Raw genomic sequence first — 23,866 nt, 5'->3', positions numbered from 1 at the left:
GATGGTGAGACAGTAGTCCTCCCTGATGCCAAACAACGCTTGAATATCTGTTAAGAGGCTCATTCACCTTTGATGTAATGTGTAAATTCAATATAACTGACAATGTAAAAGAAGGCATTTATCTTTGTATTAACTACTCTCAACGTGTACAAAATGTTGTCATGCCGAATGTTAACAAGGCATTTTTGTATCTCCATGTTGTAATGATGATCTCTATGATATAGTCGGTAGCACCAAGAAAACTTGCTTTATGGTAATGTCTTTACATGAAATGTTCCTTTCGTTCTCCACGGTAGTAATGTCTGTAAGTAATAGCTTATTATGGTTTAATGTTGAAATCTAGATATTTTCAAGGTAGAGGAGTAGGACGTGTGGTTTCCATTGAAGCGAATAGAAAGAAAAAAATGCAAAAAGAAGAAAGAAGTAACATTTATACAACAACATATAGACCAAAGATAACTCTTGAAATTTTATTATAGATGGAAAGGTTACAATCCCAAAGTGATTCCACAACCTCTAGGATATATGGTTCGATACAAACAGAGCAAGTTTTGGAAGCTTCACTCTTGCTTCCGATTTCCCTACCATCTAACTTAAAATAGAAATCCCTCGTTGCATCACTACACATCAATTGGATCTCTTGTCTAAGAACGGCCAATGGCCAATAGCTTTCTAGATTGACCACTAATGGATCTTGACCTTGTAATTGAATTACAATATCTATGATGAAAGAGTGAGTTCCATCACGTATGTCTTGATCCAAGCTTTGCCAGACGCCTCTCCATAGTCGCCATCTTCTGTAACAAAATTGTATGCATAATGTTTGCCTCCCAATGAAATACCTGGTCATAAAAACAATCAATGCTAAAAAGTAATGGATGTCACCCTAATAGAATTTGCTACAAACACAAACAAACTTTATGTTTTAATTTCACATGAATGTAATATCTCGCATTATTACTTTGCATTCAATGGCATCTTCTACAGAGATCCTCTTTATATCCCATCCCTCTCCCAAAAATTGGTTCATCCAATCATTATCAAGGGACCTCACTTGATATGTTTTTGTTTTCTTAACACCCTCACATGATGTAAACATCTGTGCAAAAGCACTAAATGGTATAAACCAACTCAAATGCACATCCTTAGAACCTGATGGTTTCGTTGCTGCATGCATATCTATTCTTATCTTATTCTTGTATGCTACAATGATATATGTGCAAGAACAGAGCCATTCTTGGCTAGACAATGGTGGTAGTGCGATAGACTCCAGTCTACCAACATTATCATTTGCATTAGCCAAAACATACATGAAATTATAAAAGAAGATTCCATGTGCTACTAAATGGCTGGGTGGGTTATCATATAGCAATGTGCCTATCTCTATATGGAAGGCATTGATTCTTCCACTGATGCGCTCTGCATTCTGCCACTCCTCCACATTCGATGGATATAAAGCGACCAGAAAAATTTTAATGCTTAGCTATAGAGCACAAAACAATTAGGTATTGAAAACAAAAAACAAAGACTACTTATTGAATCTTACTATTTTTCTTAGATCTTGTACTTTAATCGTGGTGATGTATTATATCCGTGTGTATATAAACATGCTGCACAAGGACCTCGGTTGCACCATTTTGCCACTTGTTGAACTCCACAATCCTATCTTTACAATGCTTGTTGTTAAGATCACCAACATCTTTTCGTTTTACCTTGAATGCACCAACGTCTTTTCGTTTTACCTTGAATGCTCCTCGAGTGTTGGGTCTCAACAAGGGATACAGCTGCCATCAACATCCTTCCTATTAAAAAGCTCCACACTTCTAATGATGCAGATGTGTTTTCTCCTAGAGCTCATCTACAAAGAAAAAAGTGAACATGATTACCATTTTATTGGGCTCAACAATCTAAATAACGAAAATAAAACTTTAAAGAAATATTGTGAGCCTTGCACTCTATTTTTCTTGTAGTCGAGTTGACAAATAGTTTTCACAAACGACATCATGGTCCAGAAGGTTAACGAACATAACAAACAAAATAAAATCACAAAGAAATCATGATTAGCAAATATAGCTTAATGAAGTTTACTAGACTCTTAAGATGGAAGAAAAAAGAGACTGAGAGAAGAAGAAGAAGAGAAAGCAGATATAGCAAAAATAAGTGACTTTGCAAGAGAGCCGAGAAACGAAGAGAACTAAGTTCGAATTGTGGAGAAAGTCTTCAATCAGACTAGCTTTCAATCAGTTTGGCCTCTTTTCCTCTAATATTCCTTCTGACATATGTTTTGGTAGGTGGTATTCAAGCTTGGGATTCTTCTATTTTTGAGTTTTACGCCCAAAAAAAAAATTATTCCTCTTTTTGAGCTCGAAATTGTGGAGACCACTCACAAAAAAGATCCATGTTACATGGATCTAGAATCCAAGCACCCTCATTGGCTGGCCTTATATTATTTTAATGGGTTTTAAAAGGATCCATTTGGAGCCTGAATTTCTCCTAATGGATACCAAAGAGAAGAAACAGTGGCAAGGAGATACTCTGGAGATAATGGTGAAGTCACTTTAACAACGCAGGAGTGCTTGGAGATGAGCAAGGAGATCATCTTGATAAGAGCAAGCAGGTCATCTTGAATGTTGGAGGACCCTTTCTGCAGTTAACGTTGCCCCTCCTGTTTGGAGGCTGGGAGATAGGTATAGACACTCAAAGTAGGCCCTTAATGTGATGATGTATCTTTGTATAAGCAATGTAGCCTTCCTCTCAGAGCGGCCAGCCATGGAGCAAGCGCCCCTCTATGTTGAAAAAAAAAAAAAAAGAGCAAGGAGGTCAACTTCATAAGAGACCAACCACCAACATCATTTCTACTTAAGCCTCCATGTAAGAAGGAAAAATAGCAAACATGGAACACATCTCTTTTGGAGGACCTTGAGAAAGAAGGATACATGGGCTGACTTAGCTCTACGAGTGGTGCAATTCTCATTAAATTGAGTAAGCAACAATGGTTGCTTAGAAGATATTTAAAACCCACAAACCGGGGAGATGAGTCATGGCTGCACGAACGACACACGTAAATCTAACAATTGAAAAAGAGAGAAATGTTATGTCTACTTATTAAGAGTATTTTGAAGAAAACCTCCCCTTGATGGGAGGTGTAGACAATTATGGCCAAATATAAGCTTGTATCCATTTCATTTAGTTACAAGATGATGAAGACAAAGGCCTCATTCACAAGAGTCAAGGCATCTTAAGTCTAGATGATTAGCAGTCAATCCTCAACTATATGGGATCTATACGTGTTCCAACAGGGACTATGAGCCTCTATAGGAAGCCACCATACAGGAAACAAATTCCTCTCATGTATAGTAGTGCAGGTTCAAATCTACCGGCACCCATGTTGGCATCTATTTGACCAAGTGGCCCCAAGGAAAATTGATGCAAGGAGCAAGACTATGTTCTTGTATGAACAGGCCATCACCAGGCTTGGACTGCCCATGGAGATATTGGTCGGCAAGGGACAGATATCATCCGACTCTTATCATATGAGTCATAGGTGAGCCTATTCCCAAGTACTACAAAGATATTGTATGATCAGCAAGGCTCTGGATATCTTGGCCTCTTACCTTGCAGTTTGCCTCCATGGTCAAAGCATGACAAAGTTACATGGATTGGTGCGAAGACATGCTTTTCACATCATGACAACCTCAAAGGCAAGAGTTGCCATGAGGAATCAAGTGAGGAACTAATTTTACTGGGATTAACGTCTCTCTTTTGTGCATAGAGGCTCCTCCTCATCTTTGAAAATAACATCCTTATATATCTTGCCTATAGTAGTACAAGTGATGCAGAGCCCAAGTGCCATAAGGACATTGTATAATCAGCAAGGCTCTAGACTTACAAAATGAATCTTGGCTGCTCCTGGTTGAAGCATGACAAAGTTACATGGGTTGGTGCGAAGACATGCTCTTCACATTATGAATACCTCAAAGCCGAGAGTTGCCAGAGGAATCAAGTGAGGAACCAGTTGTGCAGGGCTTAACCGATTTCGGCTAAAGGCTTCCCATCATCTTTGAAAGTAACAGCCTTTGCCTGTAGTGTACTAATACAGTGGTTTGGGGACAAGTGATGCAGAGCCCAAGTGCTGCAAGGACATTGTATGATCAGCATGACTCTGGACTTAAATAGTGAAAATCTTCGCCGCTTACGTTGCAGTTTGCCTCCAAGCAGGCCTATTCTTAATCCCAAAACAAAATCCCACGCCCTCCCCTCCCCTCCCCTTCCCTTCAGTCACCTTTAAAAGAAGCAGGTGGAAGTAAGTGAAGGTCGAATATCAGGTCAAGAGAAACCTTCTCTCCCCTCCAGAACCAGCAGCTTTACGAAAATGTAAAAGCAACTAATCTGATAGGAAAACAGATACAAAAGGACACTAAGATAAATTAGTCTCTTTTTGTACACACAACTGATACATACATTTGGTAAGGGACTGATATATTAGAACCCAATTCCTCCCGTGTAGAGCCAAATGAATGCATCCACAAGTTGTGGCATTGTATACAACGAGTGAGCTGCAAGCATTATTATATACATATTTCTAGCTCCAGGTGAGCAGGTTGGATAGCTCATACAATGAAGTAGCACCAACTCGGTACTGGAAAGAAGCATTCCATTGTCATACCAACACTGGGTCTTGTGTAACCCTTCTTAATTGTAGATCACCACCAAGAACCTCTACCACAAAATTCTCTGCATTTTCAAGGTTTAAAGGTCCATCGTAGGAGACATACGTGCCCTTCTTAGGCTTGTAAGCAATCAAAACTGTGTCTTTTGAAACAGATTTATCAAAGGCATTGAGAAATGCCAACTGCTTTGTTGCATCCAAAACACAGTACGAGACAGGTTTCTTCATTGCATTCACTCTTTGCCCCCTTCGGATCAAGCTTTTATGGGAGATCTGAGAAGACAAACCATATAAACACTCAGCATTCCATTCATGTCATGGACAAATGCATGCCACATATGGCTAGACCTTGTGTGTATATAGAAGACAACCATGATGCCAACGTTTGGGAGAATCAGCTTACCTCTTTCAAAATCTGCTTCAATTTATCCTTTCCTTTTGAAGATTTATGAACTCCTATCACACAGAGAGGGGTGTCTTGACCGCAAACATCCCTAAAATTCTTCTTTGTCAAAGAAAGCACCTCACCATCAGCTTTTCTCTTTGCTTTCTTAGGCCCTGCAGCTGTATTTTTCCTCTCAAACTCTTCCAAAAGGGCCTTCAGTTCCTCTACGGACGAGCTGGCTTGCTCCAGTCTGGTACCACTGCTGAGAACTTTGGTTTCACCATTCACATATACACCTATTATAGCTGGGAAATTATCCACTTCAAACCTCTTTGCAGTGGCACCATCATCATGAATCTGCAAAGATACCATCACACCAAAAGTGCGTACATGTGTCACACCATCACATCAAGAGAGCATCCACATGCGAGCGCACGTGCACACAGACAACATTTGCACTCACTCCACACACGCAGAACACATGAGGACTCTGTTCATGCAAAGTTGCAAACCTGCACATCAAAGAAGAGCACACGTCCATAAAACAATCCACTGAGAGCACGCCAAATGGCAGGCGCTTCTTTCTTTTTAGTGAGAAGCACAACCAGAGGGATACTTTCTTCTTCACCATAAATTTCATCATTTAAGGAGTCCACACTTTCTATATGCTTTGATAACCTCGGTAGAGCATCTACACAGTAGCTCTTGACATCTCTTGCTGACCACTCTCCAGTGTAATCCAATGCACTAAGCTTTCCATTCTTTCTCAAAGAATAAAGCCGAAGTTTGGATGTCTTGATTGGCCACATTTTATGTTCTTCACACAATTGTTCGTGCCTCTTGCAATTGACATATCCAACCTGGAAAACCCAAAGAAATGTCAAACCTCTCTCTCTCTCAAATACAGTCACGTGCACACCTTAATCCAGTGCAATGTAGACATGATTATTCCTTGCAGCTAGCCGCCTAACAGGCAAAGTTAAGAGGCTCTATGTGGGCATTTTGGAGCAGTTTTGACAGCCCTATAGGTGCGGCGTGCCCATGCATCAATAGTTGGGAAAAGTATTGGGCACAATATTAACACATTATATAACATTTTTTAATATGAACATTTATGAACTATTGGGCACAATATGAACACATTATATGACATTTTTTCAATGGCTTGAAAAGGACTGCCCGACCTAAATTCAACTTGCTATCAAAATCCCTATGTAAAGGCAGGTCAAGGGTCATCCATGAGCATTCAAAGACACGGGATGCAAAACCAAGACCAAGAGCAAGAGAGCCAAGACCAAGGGCATGCAGCCAGAAACATTTGGACCAGCAGAGTACACCTCCATATCAGCATTTTCCATTAACGCATAGAGGATGATAGTAAGCATTACTTCATGCATAGCACTGAAGGCTCAAATCTGATTTGGATCTTTGCCAGTCATTGTAATTTCTCATTCATTTAGTAGTCTACAATAGGAGCGAGTTGGGTAAATCTCCTCCTCTCTACTTCTCTGTGTCATCTTCATGCATGTGATTAGCGTTAATCTTTACTCGAAACTCCTGCAGCACTAGTCTCATCCTCCTCCGTACTGGATTTAGAGAGACATAGTTGAATGATTGGCAATACTACCTTCTTGGGAATCTGGTGGGATGAAATCCAGTACTTGCTTTGAGTTCCACCATCGACATTGGCACCTCCTCAAGCTCTTTCACCCGTCTACTCTCCTTACTTGAGGAAACTATCTCCCAATCCACTGGTATCCTTGGAAACTCCCTCTTGTTGAGTTTCAAACTTTCAACCTTTGGTAAATTCTTCACCTTCACACCTTTGTCCTTGGTCACTGTAATTGTCTCGGTTGCAAGTCATTCTCGGATCTCTCTCTCACATTCATCCAACTTATACTCCCACATCTCCCGTAGCTCTTCAAGCCACCCGAATTCTTGCATAATGAAGAACCCATGTTTGATCTCTTGCTTCAAAGCCTCTAATAAACACTAGGAATAGGTCTTCAGCACATGAGAACGTTTTTCGTGTTTGCTGTATTTTCTTGGAGAAGAAAACACACCCCTTGATGAGCTAGTTGCGTACCTCGGCTTGACCTAATTTGTAAGCAAAACTAAGGCTACATGCAAGAGCTATGCATAGAACCCTGATGCACATGCGCAATGCTGATTGCAAATGCAAATATACAAACCCTAACTTGGTTGCCTATGCAAAAATGCATAATTTGCTATGCAAGCTAAAACAGGGTTGAGAAACATCGATGCAAGGGTTGAAGTAGTGCTAAACACAGAATCCCTAATTTTGGGATGCAAATCCTACCTAAGCGGGCTCTATGCTTTGATACCAATGTAACATGACTACTATGCAAAAGCATGCTCAATGATGATTAATGCTAAGCAAGGGAGCAAAGGAGTCTCCCATGTCGGAAGAGCATCCATTGGCGAAGGAGCCACAAGACCCAATGGAGGCAACACTGACAGTTACATTCCTAACGAGGCCTTGGGCCAATGTTAACCAAAGGTTAGAATCACCCGAGCTTAAGGGGATGTATAACTCCGAGTTGGACAAAAGAAGTTTCTCAAAACACTCAAGCATTAATGTAATTAAACGCTTAAATTGCCACTTAATTCCACAAAAACTGTAAAAACGACTACTCCCAGAAGCCAAGTCATCCCTGATGACACGAATGCCATATTCCAAGAACTTTTGCGTGACGAGGGGAATATATGTAGATGTAGGCATGTACGGCTTCCCTACAAGCCTTGGAGAAATGGTTACCTCTTCAAGAAGCCTCAACACCCATCCACCCCCCCCCCCCACACACACACTCCTCCGCCAATCATCACCGAGATCCCTTCCTAGATCACAGACACATGAGGACACAGTGGAGTGGGAGTGGAGTTGTATACTCACCCTAGAGTTAGGCTGAAGGGTTAACCTTGTGCCATTCTTGTCTCTTCTTACAGTCATTTTTATAATGACCAGGCTTGTCATAGTAGTACTTGTAAAGTCCTTCCCAAGTTTTGCCCTAATCATAGCTGAAAACACGGTTAGTACCAAACCAGTAGCAAGCTAGCTCACCTCCCAACCACGACTAGCATCCACCCAAGCCAAGGCTAGGGCTCTTGCACAATCCCATAGGCCATGTCTAACTCTGGCATCCCATACCCCCGAAGGCCTTCGACACGCCAACCTACATACTCGCCATGTGCACGGCATGAGCATGTTTGCTCTCTTGATCCAAGCCAAACCTTCACTGGTGCATCCACAGAATTGTCTCAAAATAACCCAGGCTCTCACTTGTATACTAATAACTACGCCATAAATAGCTATAAATAGCCATTTAGTTTGTTTTATCAATCCAAGAATCCTAGCCAAGTATTTGCTTGTTAAGCCCTAATCATTGGGCCCCCTAACCTCATTGGATTAGGTTAGATTCCAGGGACATAACATCTATCAAGATGGCCGCGTGATTTTTACGAAGCATCACCCCAAACAGGGGCACGGGGTACACATCAGATCCCCAAAGAGGGCTGCCACATGTCTCCAGCATAGTTGCATGCAATGGAAATGCATTATGTCTCCACAAAGGAAACATGCCTGGGAAAAGGTACGCAGCACGCCTTTCACATTATATGGTAGACGTAAATAGAAACGATGAAAAAAGTTGGAGGTATAGAGGAGAAACTTGGGGTAGATCGTAAGTTAAAAGAAAGAACATTGAAAATTGGGAAAAAATCTAAATTTCGCTAGGGAAAAAGTGTGGGAAAATTCCTTAGGTGGTGATAAACGGAAATGGCACCTCTCCAAAGAAACGCAATTTCCACAATTTTGGCTAAGAAACGGCCATTTCTTGTTACTATGGTCTCCGGCTACGAGTGGGAGTCAGTATCCAGGGGGAGACCATAGCTTGTGGAGAAGTACAAGTGGGTAGAGCAATCAAGGTAGTAGAAGCAATGTGTGGTCACTGCCAAAAGAGCTTGTCGCTGTGCAATGCCATCATTTGGAGGTCATTCAGGCTTCAGTCAGACTTTCGGCCTCAAATGTGCCGATTCATTGGTTTCCCTCATTTCCAAATGCCATCAATCTTGGCTGTCTCTCCAATGTGCCAGGTCATCATGCACCTGCTGAGGTAGAAACATCTGCTCTGCAAGGGGCAATAAGCAAGGTACATGAAAGGAAAATAGAAAAGTGAGGCAGAAGCCACAAATACTGAATCCAAACCCTTCAGGTGTTGTCCATTGAGATTCATGCAAGGCATTGGGAATCTTCCTACTCTTCCAAGATAAACACAAGGGGATGTTGCACATGTCATTCAGATGCATGTGTCATGTTAGGGCTACTAGTAAGGGTCAGCGTTTTAAAGAGGGGTTCTAATCCATAAAAAGACAAAAGATCCTGTAAACATGCGACATGGCACCAAAAATGGGCAAAAGTAGGCTGCAAGCAAAAAAGTAAATCACACAACTAATGAGAACTATTACATTAGTCCATTTCTCCACAAGCACTGAGGACAACCATGACCCGTGAACCTTCTTTGCATATGCTGCAAATAGAGAGAGAGTGATTTCACGAAAATCAAAATGGAACCACCATTTGTTCAAGATTCATTTTGGAGGATTCCTTTCGTAGCACATCATCATAGATAGGATCAAGATATGGGGTTTTCTCAATTGTGCAGATTGATCTGGATGATGAGGTGTACAAGCTAAGAGCCATCATGATAGCATGAGCAATGGGCACAATGGCTTTTGAACAGCTGGCTGTGATGGGAGGATAATAAAGATATCACATGGCATGAAAGCTTGCAACTCATCTCGTGGCATCAACCATGAACATACAATAGGACCTCTCCATGGGCAAGGTCTGAAGAAGTACCAATAACATATTTTAGCACAAGATAATATTTTTTCCCAGACAACACCAGCCTCACCATTGTATGGAGAGGAGCACATAGAAAAGGAATCACACACTGGAGGAACACAACTACCTCCCCTTTACACAATACTAGAAGCACCTCCTAATATGCTGCTACTACAAAACAACAAAACAACAAACCAACAAACAAAATAAAGACTCAAAACAAATATACAATGTGATGGCTAGCAAAATATACACAAAGCATGAATGCCGAACCTTCACACTGCCTCGAAGACTGCTTGAAATTTGCTCCAATAGTTGTAACCTCTCTTTCGATTCATTGGAGGTGTAAGGAATAAAAAGGATGGCCCAGGTGTGTAATTGATCAAGCACTCTCTTTTGCAAAATTTTAGGATCGAGCTCCTGCACAGAGCTACTAGACTGTCCTCCACCTTGGAAGTTATTTCTTTCCCTTGAATTCCCTGTGCTGCCGCTGTTATAACTCGTAAAGCGCTGCCCTTTACCTTGATTGCCACTTGCTGAACTAAAAAAACTGTCAAAAATGTTTTGGAATGGGCTTGCATTTCCTCCAAAACCAAAAGAGGATGACCCTTCCGGTTTCCCAAAATCATTTCTAAAAGGGAAGTTGAAGAAACTCCCTTGTCCGTATGAGCCCTCCTCACCTCCAAATCCATGGGAATGTTGTTCAAACCTGTATCCACTATTATCATTTGATGTGTAAGAGAAATGGTTCCATCCCTGTGAGCTGCCATGTCCACCCGTCTTTTGAGAGCCACCATAGGCGCTGCCACTGTATGCACCAGCCTCTTGCCCCCTTGCATGCCCTTGCTCATCTCCAAAAAGGTCATAATTTTTTCGTTTTTCTTCATCTGACAAGACTTCATAAGCTGCCATACATCACAGAAAAAGACAAAGCCAATACAAAACAGTCCACAATGGTGACAACTTCATAATCTTACCAGTATGAAGTGTTTGAGGGGACAAGTATGAAAACTTTCTGCTGCTTCCCACTCATGACCCAGAGAAGCTTATTGCACAAGCCAAGGGTAAATGGTTTATGGGTATTTATAGGTCTTCTCTCACAAAGCCAAATTTAACTTTTATAATGGACTATTTTAGCATCTATTATGAAGTACTTAGTTGTTTTACCTTTTTTTAACATATTTCCATGCCAATGTGCATGATAGATATAATCTCAATGTACTACCTTGGTCTCATAGACCATGGTGATCTTTTAGACACTCATCACCTCCTCCTTAAAAGCGGGAGGATAGCATAAAGCCGAATAGGAAGGACTTTACCTTTGGGCAAAAGACCAAATCCAAGACTTCCCAGGGTCCTTCCTGCAATCCTTTTCTATAATGGCTCCAAGGCTGCCTACTGTAGTAAAGGTAATGATGCAATTCGGGTTCACAAAACATCCAAGGCCCAAAGCAAGAAGTCCACCTAGCATCAGGTAAAGAAAAGCATCCATAATCTGGAGTCGACATGGTCCACATGTTTCCTTGATTCCGAGGAACTTATCACTGAGGGTCATGACCAGAGGATGCATGTTTATATCTGGGAGGTACCCCTTCCTCATACACACACTAGGTCTCTAGTGGCACTATTTGTGTAATCATGTATTGGGTGCCTATCCTCCACAAACTGGATTCCATGTTTTTTTTTTCATGGCTACTTTGTAGAAAGCCAAACTGTGTTATCATGTATTGGGTGCCTAGCCTCCACAAACTGGATTCCCATGTTTTTTTTTTTCATGGCTACTTTGTAGAAAGTCAAAAGAAGATAGATATAACAACACGAGACAGAGCAAAAGAAAAAAACAGAACCTTACCATTGTTTATTTCGGCAAACTTCTCTTGGGCACTCTTTGAAGGGTTCTTATCTGGATGATACTTTAAAGACAATCTGGCCACAGCAAAACCCAATCAATTTACAGCCATAAAAACTTCAATGTATTACTGCCATTCAGTTTTTCTACACTAACTGTTCTAGATGTTGGGGAAGTTGTGCAACCTTGAAACCAAAGTTGAACTAGTTTCAATGAGAAAGGGACATTGAAATGTTTAGATAGACACTGGTACTTCCTTATTGACATGAAACATGGTGTTTGTGTTCAAAGAAACTGATGTCACCAGAAACATTTGTGTATCACTTCCATGTTTTTACAGTCACCAGCAGCCTATGACATAGCCCTCTACATTTTGTACCAATCCTTGCAAGTGTGAGTGTGACACGCCTACGAGTATGCAGGACAGAGCCAGACATCAAATAGCAGCCAAAGGAAGGCAAAGTCGAACAACGCAAGTGACACATGGAATTGCCACGTGACAGTGATGGCATGGCAGTGGTGACGTGGCAATCAGGTACAGCTGGCTGACAGCAATACTACTGGTTGACTGGTGTCACGTGCACACCCATGCTAGGGCTTATCTTCAGCATGAACAGTATAATCCCTGTTAAGACAGCATGTAGGACATCATCATCATCAGTATCAGCATCATCATCAGCAGTAGCATCATCATGGAGGGGTATGAGAACCCCATCAGCAGCCTCCAGACATCAGTTGGCAGCCAGCAGGGGACTCAGGCAGCAGGCAGCCAGGCATCAATGTGAAGGCCAGCACATGGGGCAGCATTGAAGGACAGCACAGCATTTAAAGGATATTATATGAATATTATTTGTCCAAGAACTGGCCGACAGCAGCAGCATCTGGCCGACCAGCAACCCTTCAGCATATATAAGCATAATTCATTCATTTGCATTTTCATTCAGTCATTCATCAGTTGAAGAAGTAGAAGTCAGTAGAAAGCATGTAGAAGGGGCCAGATGTCACCCCTAAGGGGTAGACCAAGGGCCTAGAGTATGTACAGACTTTCATGTCATCTTTTTCTACCATATAAATACAAGACAACCTTGACAACAAATCTCTCTTCTTCTCTCTCCTCTGTCTTAATCATGTTCATTTAGTATCTTATCCTTAATCAGGCTTAGGGCTGTGGATCAGTACAGTAAGGCTTCCGTGCACGCACAACTAGCAGCATTGGTGCATGTATATACGTGGGTAGCCATCATATTCATCAGCTTCCCTCGATGTTGAACTTCATAGAGCGTCTCTGTAGGTGAAGTGCTAGCCAGGAGTGTACAGTAGGTCACAGGGCTGTGATTTGACATCTTCATTCTTAGCCACATCTCGCACTTGAATTTAGTTGTATTACTTCTTTCTTGTAGATCCAGGGTACCCTAAAGATAACGAAAAATGCGTTTGACTGCTTGCCAATGCTTTGTGCCTAGGCTGTGCATGAATTTGCTTTGCTCAACAAAGACACCCCAAAAGATATGTCTGGCCTCGTGTTACACAAGTAAATGAGACATCCCACTGCCTGGCTGTAAATGCCGACCTCAAAAGGCTCTCCAATATCATGCATAGTAAGCCGTACACCTAGTTCTACTGGAGTAGATGTCACCAATTGGCCAACCATTTGGTCCATCTCCAGATTTTGTCTCGTTCACTTGAGGCCACGCCGGTGTCTCATGTGAAGAGGCCAGTATTTTTCTGACATGGACGGGAGCTAGACTGGTGCCACCCGTGTGTTAGCAGGATGGTGTCGTATGGACGGGAGCCAGACTGGTGCCATCCGTGTATGACCTGGACTGTGTTCGACCCATGGGATTGTCATGCCATGGAAGAGCCAGTATTCGTGCCGTGTTTTGCCTATGGGACTGTCACACCATAGGGAGACTCGTGCCTGGAACTGTGTCTTACCTATGGGATTGTCACTCCATAGGAAGACCAGGTTTTTATGTTTTTATGTCGTGCCAGTTTTGCGCCGACAGATATTTTGTAATTGTTCCATGAACGTGTCCATGTTACTATTTGCACATGCACACATGATTTGCATGTTTGAAACTGTTTTCACATGACATGTATTTTTGTGTTTGCTTGCTTGACGTGTTACTTACTGAGCGGGGACGCCTGCCAGTGAGTCGTGAAGTCTGTTCTGTATTCTAACGAGTTTTAGTGCATGTGAACAGGTGGTAAGTATATGGTACATGTTGTTTTTAATATTTTATTTCTAACCTTTTGTTTTATAAGGTTAAGTGTTCACATTCATTTAAGAGTGGGCACCCCCTGTGGGCACCCACTTAGGGGCCAAGGTGGGGAGCCCCACTTAAGTGAGCGTGGGGGTGGGCATGGTCACCCACCACACCCTTTTGGAACTGGCCACCCACATGCAAGCGTGGGGGGACCAGCCAAATCAATTTGTTAAACTCTACTCTAATTTTTATAAAAAAGAGGCTTCCTCCTTCAAGCGTGGACATGATTCGCTTCCACCCTCTTACGTAAGACAACCGGCGACTATCTCTCTTGCGCATGTTTTCATTCAGGCGGCTGCTTCTGTACCCTCTGCTGCTGGCTGCGCCTGCTCTTCTACAGGCGGCTGTACCTCCAGCCAGCACTGACTGCAGGTGCCATCTATCCTCCGGCTGCACCTCAGCACCTTCTGCAGGCGGCTGTCACCTCCAGAAGACTGCACTGCTGCGCTGCCTCCTCATACAGGCGGCTGTGTGCACTTCTACAGCCAATCGACTCCTTTCTACACAGGCTACGTTATATTCCCAGCAGGCTGCCGCCAGATGGTACTGCTCTTGTAGGCGCCTGTGTGCCCATGTGCTGCGCCTATCTTCAGCAGCTGTGTGTGTCCACTCCCTTCATAACAGGCTGCTCCTCCAAGCCATCTTCTTTCCACGCTACAGCCAAGTATCTTCTCCCTTGCAAGTGGGTACTCCTCCTCTCACAGCAAGCGGCTGTGGTCTTTGTGGTGGTACTTGTCTTGGTGGCTACGCTAAGTTCATCACGAGGCGACCGTGCCATCCCAACAAGGTGGCTATTTCTTCAACAAGGTGTTATATCTTCTAAGGCTGCCTCTCTATTTCCTACTTTGAAAGAGGTTGCTCATCTTCTCCACCAGCGACTACAAGAAGACTTCACATCTCCTGGGTGGCTACATCTTCTACACAAATACCACGGGTATTGGTTCTCTATCAGCCATCCACAAGTAAGTGAGTTTCAGATTTAAGTAAAGTATTTTGTGTTTAAATCTGATAAGGGATTCCCGACTCCCTACACGGCCAACACCCATTCGGTGCCGGGTTGTCCAAGCTCTATTAGAGAACCTCGGTCCAAAGGTGCTGAGATCGGGTGAGCCAGGCGTTAGTACGAGAGCGCCTGTTTGTGCATGGTCTCGGAACACCAGTGAGGCGCTCTCCACAGAGTCTAGTGAAAGCACAGGACCGTAGAGACTGGACCACGCTAGTGGTCATTCTGCTTCGAGCATCTACATCGAATATTAAATACTCCCAAGAAATATATCATATATTGAGGGGGGGTCGGCCCGTTCCGGCCCCAGTGCTGGTGTCCATCTTTCCATTTCATTTTCATTTCAATTTCAAGTTGAATTAAGTTGTCTATTTCAAATTGTGGTTTTAAAGTTGTGCTATTAAGCGTGTGGGTGTCCAACGGAGTCTTCCCACTTGACGGGATCGGTTTCAGTAGAAATGGGCTTACATTCATCCATGTGAAACCTTTTTAGCAAACTTTTTATGTACTTAGTTTGCTGCATAACAATGCCATCATCTGTATGCATAAACTCTATGTCAAGATAGTAGTGTAAAGGCCCTAAAGCTGACATATCAAATTCAGCTTTCAAATCAGCTTTCAAATCTGAAATCTGTGCTTTGCTAGTACCTGTAATGAGCATGTCATCTATATACAAGATGACTATGAGAATATCGGCACCGGTTTTCTTCACATACAATGTGCTTTCAGCTGGACTATTCACATAACCTTGGCTGGTTAGATGAGCATGTATTTTATTATACCAAGCTCTTGGAGCTTGCTTTAACCCATACAATGCTTTGTGTAATCTGCATACTTTATGTTCCTCACCAGGAACTACAAAACCAATGGGCTGATTTACATATACTTCCTCCTGTAAATCCCCATTTAAGAATGCAGTTTTGAATGTCCGATTGATGCACTTTCCATCCTTTATGTGCAGTCAATGCAATCACCGATCTTATTGTGGTCATTCTCGAAGTAGGAGCAAAAGTCTCCTCATAATCTATTCCCTTTTTCTGGGAGTAGCCTTTAGCCACAAGTCTTGCTTTATACCTGTCAATAGTACCATCAGACTTCCTTTTGACTTTGTACACCGACTTTGTTCCAATGACATGCTTGCCTTTAGGCAATTCCACAAGATCCCAAGTATTGTTCTTCATGATAGAAGAGATTTCAGCTTGCATAGCTTGCACCCAATGCTCATTCTCATGTGCTTCTTCATAAGAAGAAGGCTCTTCTGAATCAAAGAGACCACCCATGGCTAATTCTTTGTTGGTCCTTTGTTGCTGGTCAACAGCAAGTCGGGCCAGGTTCTCTCTCTCACACTTCTCTTTCTCATGTGAGTCCTTTCCTGCTGGACGACTTGCTCCAAGTCGGCCGGATTCTATGCATAGCAAGGCTATTTGTGATTCATCTACCCCTCATATGGGGCAGGTCATTGATAGGCATTGGTTTTTTTCTCTTTTGGAAGGCCAAGGGCCACACAAAATCTAGAGTCATATTGACACTTTTTGTGTGTGTATAATATACTGAAAAATACAGCTCTCTCTCCCTCACGTCTCTTTGTCTTTGTTGGTGATTTGCATCAAGGTTCCTATTCAGTTGCTTAGGGCTGAAAGAAGACACACAAAGCTTCCGCGCATGTGAGAACTTTTTGCTGTTTGGATCTGTTCCGGGCCTTCTACAGGGCTGTTTGTGCTCGTGGGCAGCGCACGTGACCGACTGGTTAAGTCCGAAACGCTCAACTTCACCGAAATACTTCATTTGCTACTTGGATTTGTGCCCAAGTGTCCTCCGGTACTAGTTTCAGCATACTCCCCATCATGAGGCTACAACCCAAACACTAGCATGGGCACAATAGAGTCGTGTGTGGACCTAGAACACCGTGGTTGCTTTGCTCCAATGAGAGCTGGGGATTGCCCAAAGCCTCTACACCAACGGAATTCTTCTCCAACATACAAACTTTTTTGGTACATGTATTCATTTCTTTTGTTCACGGCAAATATGGCTGCAAGAGCCTGTGGAACATTGTACAAAATAAAATACTCCAATAATATACCTGGAAAGAAGGGGGGGGGAGGGGGGGTTCGGCCTGGTTCTGGACCCAATACTATGCAGTTGTTCATTTTCAGCATTATCTTTGTCTTGTGATGTTTCCATTTCATAAGTGTTTAGGTGTTAATTATTTACGAGATGGTGCCCAAATAGTGCTGTCATGTGCATGATAAATGCCATGGACATATCCAGATGCTAGTCCAGAAGAGGCAACCAATAAAAGATAACTAGAACTAGGATTTTGGAGCACAAAGTGTAGAAGAGGCAGTGTTGGACTTGGTACAAGGCCTGGAAGACTTGGAAGAGGCTGTCGGCAGAACAAAGTGGAGTCGGCTATACCTGATGAAGGCGGCTCTGCAGGCGCTCAGCGTTTAATGGAAAATATTGTCAGTCGGCTGGCCGACCAGCAGTCGGTCAGCTCATCTATTTGTTCAAGAGCCTATAAAAGGCAAGGATGCTCATTGAGTAGATCATTCTCTCCCCTATGGAGTGGATCAAGTATTAGGCTAGATTTTGGTGATGTTCACCTTTTAAGGCAGCCTCTGGTTGTAGAACTAGAGTACCCTTTTTGTACTATATGTATATACTGAATTTCCAGCATATCTCTCTCTCTCTACTCTCTCTCCATATCTGCGTTTTGCATCACATGGTTTCCCAAGAGTGTTTAGGGCTGAAAGAAGACTCTCAAAGCTTCCGCGTGTTACATTGGTATCAGAGCATCATGCTCAGCAAAGCTAAACACTGAATCAGTCCCATATGATGGTGTATAGGTCGAAGGTACAGGAAAAGTACACGGATATGAAGCCCAAGGCCAGGAACACAGAATCGGAAGAGATCCCAAGAGGTTTGTTGGTGGTGTTCCACAGAGCCAAAGGGGATGGCAGTCTTGTGAGCCAGATAGGTTCTCAGGCAACGGTCCCAAGGGAGGTTTACCCTCCAAGGGTGATGTGAGAGTGCCAGACTCATTTCTCAGGAATGAAGACCAAGACGGTGTTCAAAGTCAGGGCAAGAATGGATTGTGGACTAGAGGGAACAGATGCATAGATCTTCATCCGAGACAGAGTGGTTTCGAGAACACGCCGGGCTTTCAGAGAAAAGGGTTGCCAGGGATGGATGATGACAGAGGGACTTCGGAAAAGGATTGGGATGATGACAGTCATCCAAGAGCAGGTTGATTCCCGTCATCAAGTTTAGCAGAGGGGTATGTCATGTGCATGATAAATGCCATGGACATATCCAGATGCTAGTCCAGAAGAGGCAACCAATAAAAGATAACTAGAACTAGGATTTTGGAGCACAAAGTGCAGAAGAGGCAGTGTTGGACTTGGTACAAGGCCTGGAAGACTTGGAAGAGGCTGTCGGCTGAACAAAGTGGAGTCGGCTGTACCTGATGAAGGCGGCTGCAGGCTGGAAAATATTGTCAGTCGGCTGGCCGACCAGCAGTCGGTCAGCTCATCTATTTGTTCAAGAGCCTATAAAAGGCAAGGATGCTCATTGAGTAGATCATTCTCTCCCCTATGGAGTGGATCAAGTATTAGGCTAGATTTTGGTGATGTTCACCTTTTAAGGCAGCCTCTGGCTGAAGAACTAGAGTACCCTTTTTGTACTATATGTATATACTGAATTTCCAGCATATCTCTCTCTCTCTACTCTCTCTCCATATCTGCGTTTTGCATCACATGGTTTCCCAAGAGTGTTTAGGGCTGAAAGAAGACTCTCAAAGCTTCCGCGTGTTACAAGTGCTCACACCCAACCAGGTGAAATTACAGAGGGTATTGAGAAAAAGCAAGTAAAGATTAGGATCGATACCAGAACCTGCCATCGGAACCTGATGTCCCACAAACGGAGGCAATACCTAATCTGTCCCAGATGGTTGCACTTGAATCCCCAGCAGTACATCCATGGCCTGAGTGGAACCCCCTTGCCCTTCGAAAGAGGGAACAAAGGCTGTCCACCAAGTGTATCCATAGCCATGCTTGCTTGCATATGATATACAGCCCCATGGTGAAACAGTGAAACACATCTGAATGATGGAGATGCTTAGCACTAAGGAAAAGATGCAGAAATTTCAGAACATAAGCAGATGTGGGAGTATGAGAGACAAGCCCGAAATGATGAGGATAAAATAGGCTTCAGCTTTTTGCAAAAGCACAGGTCATAAAGGTCAACCATCAACCCACACATCATAATGAGCATGTACCCACAAAAGCAAGCTTTAACCCCAATTAAGAATGGCCTCCAGCTTTTTCTCACTCCCAAAATAGCTCCACACCTGTTTTTTTCAAATAACACATGTTAAAGCCGATGCGCCTGCTTTTTTGAGATAACACATGTTAAAGCCCAAAATAGGTCCATACACCTGCTTTTTTTGAGATGGCCATGTAACCCCCTTAGGCATGAGCCACCTTCAACCCTGCTGTCTGCCTCACATGTACACACATGTGGATCTCCTACTGTCCGGCCCAGCAATAGAAGGACGGACCATCACAACCATGTGCACAAGGTGAACAATGCCTTTCAGCAGTTCTGAAACATGTTTCAGCAAGAGCTACAGTTCACGCCTCTCTCCCTCTCTCTCTCTCTCTCTCGTGGTTTCATGCACATGGCATTCAGATGGACCGTCTCCCCCGGTCCCAGTATAGCCTGGATTCCCCATACCTTGATCTTTCACGTCAGGAGATCAACCGGATCATCCGGTTAGAACTTAGATCTACTCGGGCTACACATACACCAGACATGGGTGTCTCCGTCAAAGATTGGTAAGAAGTGTGAGTTCTACAGAGATCACTTCTTGAGACTCTCCGAGGATGGATTCTTTGAGATCCCGGGTTACATACATATACACATGTCACATGCCATGCGTATCACGATCGGCCAGCTCAGGGTATCCTCCCACCGCCTCAGAGTAGAGACTCGCAAAGCTGAGGATATCCCACATGAGGAGAGGACATGCACAGTATGCATCACAGAAGCAGTAGAGGATGAGGCCCATAATATGCTCAATTGCCCGGCTTACTATGAGATACGGCGTAGATTCCATTGCCTCTTCCGAGAGGGATTCGGACCACTCACACGGGTGATACAGTTTGAGGATCAGAGGTGCTTGGGCATGTACTTGATGGAGCTCAGACGACACAGGGATGTAGTGTTGAGGCAGCATGCTGAGAGACAGCCCCGGCTCTGCAGGACACCTCAGAGAGCCATCACAGATTTCTTTGTGGTACATACATCCACATCGGAATCTACTACCCACAACAGTTCCTCTACTACGACATCAGAGCCCATCACCCGTACCCACGCTCCAGCTCCATGCCCTAGAGTTCTTAGTGAGAGAGCTCGATCCATTCTACGAGCCAGACGTCCCCAACCCAGAGCATCAGGACCCTCCACCACACAGAGACAGATTCGTGAGGTTCTCCGCCGACATGTCACGCTCCCATCATAGAGGCCTGACATTCACTCCACCCTCAGATCGGTTCTAGCTAAGGTGGGTATCGACATTAGTTGATCACAGCATATATCACTCTACACAGGATCATCTGTTGATCACATGTACTGTTAGATGTTTTCATTTTACTTTTTCTTTCAGTTTTCCATGGCTCAATATATCCATGGTACCATTGTATTACTTTTGGTCTCATAGGCCCTTGAGGTCTTCCGTAGACGTTAATATAACTTTCTTTCTTTCTCTTCCACGCGCTCTCTCTTCCACGTGCTCTCTCCCATCAAACAGCCGTCCTGCATGTGCTAGGGTTTTATCCTTCCTACAATCAATTCTTTCAGCCTGAGGTACAAAAAGCGTCTAGTAAGGTCCCAAAAAACAAAAATTCCCATGCACACCCAAAAGTGCATAGGATTCAGGCCTCTGCAGAACTCAACCAGCTCCCTGTATGACACAGCAACAAACAGACCCAAAACCTCTTATGCATGAAAAGGACCAAGGCCTCGAGTCCAAGTCTTAGGAGCTCACTCTCAAACTGACCCATAAAGTCAATTATATAGGCCTCCTACAAACCAGGAGCCAAATATAGCACATATCTCATAAAAGCTACTAACCCCCACTAAAGGTGCCTAACCCCTTCCTATGGTTAGCCTGACCTGAAGGTCTTAGCCTTAACATGGTGCACTCTTAGAACAATACAGAATAGAAGAAGCCTTGATAATTTGGAGTAGCAGCTTAGTTGGCATGCAATACAAAGTTCGAACTGACACTTTGATGCTTTCAAACCAAAAGTAAGAGGACATCAAAATACATGTAATTTGGTCAATTTCATGTGATTGAGGGTTATGTTTCATGACAGAATCACGCATTTGCATGAGCGTTTGCCAAGATAAAATAAGTGCATCCACAAACCTGTGGAACGCCTTCTGAACATCACGTTGGCTAGCATTCTTCTCGACACCTAAGATCTGAAATCAAACAAGAGCATGGATTTAGTGTCAAGTATCTTTTTCAACTTAAAAATAACTTATATGCAGCCACGCTGCTTAGAATAGACTACTTCATCTCAAGAAATGAACGTACAATACATGAAATAAGCACCAACTACTAAGGTTCAAAGTCAGGAAGGTCTTTTGCAAAATAAATGGAAGGTGCATGAGTACTAAGCTTTTAAAATAAAATTTGTGATTTCAACACACCCCTGGTTTATTTCTTCTATCCAAGTCAAAATAGAGAGCAGACTTTAGCAGAGAGACGGAATATACTGTTGAATTAGTGCTCAAGACTAATGACTGTGCCGACTCCCAATCACTTGCATCTGCCCCCTAAATATTTGCTTAAATAATACATGCCACCGCTGAGACAGTTCTACAACAAAAAGAGCTGCAAATTCTCTGCCACGCACATCCAAACAGTAGCCTGTGGAAAGTTTTGCACAGGCAAAAGACTGTTCGTTATCTCCACAGTTGTGTGCTGTATGTACTACAGGGGATAAATTGCCTCACGGAAAAGAAGGGGAGATGATGGGAATGGAATGAAGGTCCAAAGTCTTCCTTATAGGCCCACCAACCAGCAACAAGGTGGTTAGGGCCAGACGAAGTGAGTAGAGGCATTTGGTTCTCTCCTTGGTTGGAGCGACAATGTCTCTTAATACATTTTGCTTCCCGATACAGAGTTTTCACTATTTCATAAGTAAGGATCTATATATTGGACATAATCAGTAGCATGGCGGCTACTGCTCCTTTGAGCATACAGAAAAAAAGTCACTGAGTCTTAAGTCACCACAACAGTACCACACAGAGACAGCCATAGCAAATCCCATGCTGGAAGACTATAGACATTCAACCCGCATGGTAGCAAGTCCTCTTTTCCAGTCAAGAGGGCTCCAATTTATAAAACCACTGCTGAATCCTGGCTTACGGAAAGCACTTAATGCCAAGGGGAGGTCATGGATTGAAAAGCCACGGAGGACGCCCACCCCCTTGCAAAAGGGGGTTCACAGGCTAATGTGTATACCATGCAGCGTGGTCGCCCCACCCACAAATCGGATGTCATCAACTCATCAACAACTTGCCGGGCGCTCTCCACCTTCATCTGTGGTGTCCATGCGACGACAACAGTGTTCCTTGAAGTTTTTAGTCTCTGCCTCAGGGAGATTGGCTGCCATGGAGATCAAAGATTGCTCGGACTCATCAACAATTGAGCTTACCCTCGCTTGAAAATCAACAGGCTAAGGATTAGCTCTTAAACAAGCTAAATGATTGCTAACCCTAGCTTGAAAAAGGTAGGCTTGAACATTAAGAAACTTGTAAATAGAACTGCAATAATCCTCCATATGATAAGCAGGAAAAAAACAGAGGAAATGCTATCGACGCTATGGATTCACAGAAGAAATGCTTACCTTGTAAAGGTCTTTCGATTCTGCAAAGTGGATGAGTAGAAGGAAGAGGAGGAAAGCGGTCACAAAAACTGGTACAGAAAGCCGACCCTTCTTCATGGCCAAAACGCTGACAGGAAACCTTGATTTCTACAGAGAATTTTCACCTGCAGGGCGCAGCTGCTTTTTTCCAATCGCAAAACGTAGTGCAGTGCTCCAACGTTCTTTAAAAGGAAAAAGAATGTCATTCAATGATGTATGCCAACCAATCGTTTTTTGACACGCTCCACCCGAGAGATAAATAGCAAAAATCTTGGAAAATCCCGGTTGAAAAACTTATGTCTTTTTTATTAAGGGTTTCAATTAAAGGTTATTTTTCTTTTTTTGGGACCAATAATATTTATTTATATTAATTGTTCCAAATCTGACATACACCAGGTGTTGCTTGAGAGTCCCAAGGTCATGGGTTCAAGCCTTTACTATGCAAGCGGTGGCACGTATGGGTGAGTGTGTTGTGTTGTACTTTCTAATTCCAGCCAATTCAAAAAATATATATATATATCCCTTATACTAAAGGTTGAGAGTGATGATAATCTTTAAATTAAAGGTTTGATTTACAAGGTGCCTTCATTTAATTTTATATATATATATATATATATATATCATGTACCTAGTAACGTATGTAGTATGTATATTTGTTACTCATTTTTTAAATATTCTTTCTAGAATTTTTATTAATCAAGATCGAAAGTCCTTACTAAGATTCTTAAATCAATTGTATAATCAACTCTTAACATTTGTGGATTGCATTGTATTTATTGAGTCTCAATTATTCAGCTAGCTATATAATACTGATTGTTAGCCAATTCAAATTCTTAAGGCTCTTCTCACTATGAGTTAATCCTTGATAAAAATAAGTCTTAAATTCAAAGCT

General features: G+C 42.9%; 1 protein-coding gene across 2 annotated transcripts; it reads right to left on the bottom strand.

Moving 5' to 3' along the window:
• Nucleotides 1-4,403: 4,403 nt before the first annotated feature.
• Nucleotides 4,404-23,173, bottom strand: ATERDJ3A (DNAJ heat shock N-terminal domain-containing protein). 2 transcript variants are annotated; one of them, XM_086772108.1, is made up of 7 exons: nucleotides 22,957-23,173; nucleotides 21,468-21,523; nucleotides 11,771-11,844; nucleotides 10,192-10,823; nucleotides 5,567-5,914; nucleotides 5,073-5,411; nucleotides 4,404-4,942 (listed from the first exon to the last, which is right to left on the bottom strand). In XM_086772108.1, exons 1-7 carry the CDS (start codon nucleotides 23,050-23,052, stop codon nucleotides 4,661-4,663), a joined length of 1,827 nt encoding a protein of 608 aa, XP_086628234.1. In that variant the 5' UTR covers nucleotides 23,053-23,173; the 3' UTR covers nucleotides 4,404-4,660. The 2 variants fall into 2 exon arrangements, with proteins under 2 accessions (XP_086628234.1, XP_086628235.1); XM_086772109.1 differs by lacking the exon at nucleotides 11,771-11,844 and having other exon boundaries at nucleotides 22,957-23,019.
• Between the last annotated feature and the right edge of the window lie 693 nt (nucleotides 23,174-23,866).

This window comes from Cibotium barometz, chromosome 32, assembly GCF_041138505.1.
Source record: "Cibotium barometz isolate CiBa-2024 chromosome 32, ASM4113850v1, whole genome shotgun sequence".
Classification (NCBI taxonomy): domain Eukaryota; kingdom Viridiplantae; phylum Streptophyta; class Polypodiopsida; order Cyatheales; family Cibotiaceae; genus Cibotium; species Cibotium barometz.
This window is presented reverse-complemented; position numbering and strand designations above follow the sequence as displayed.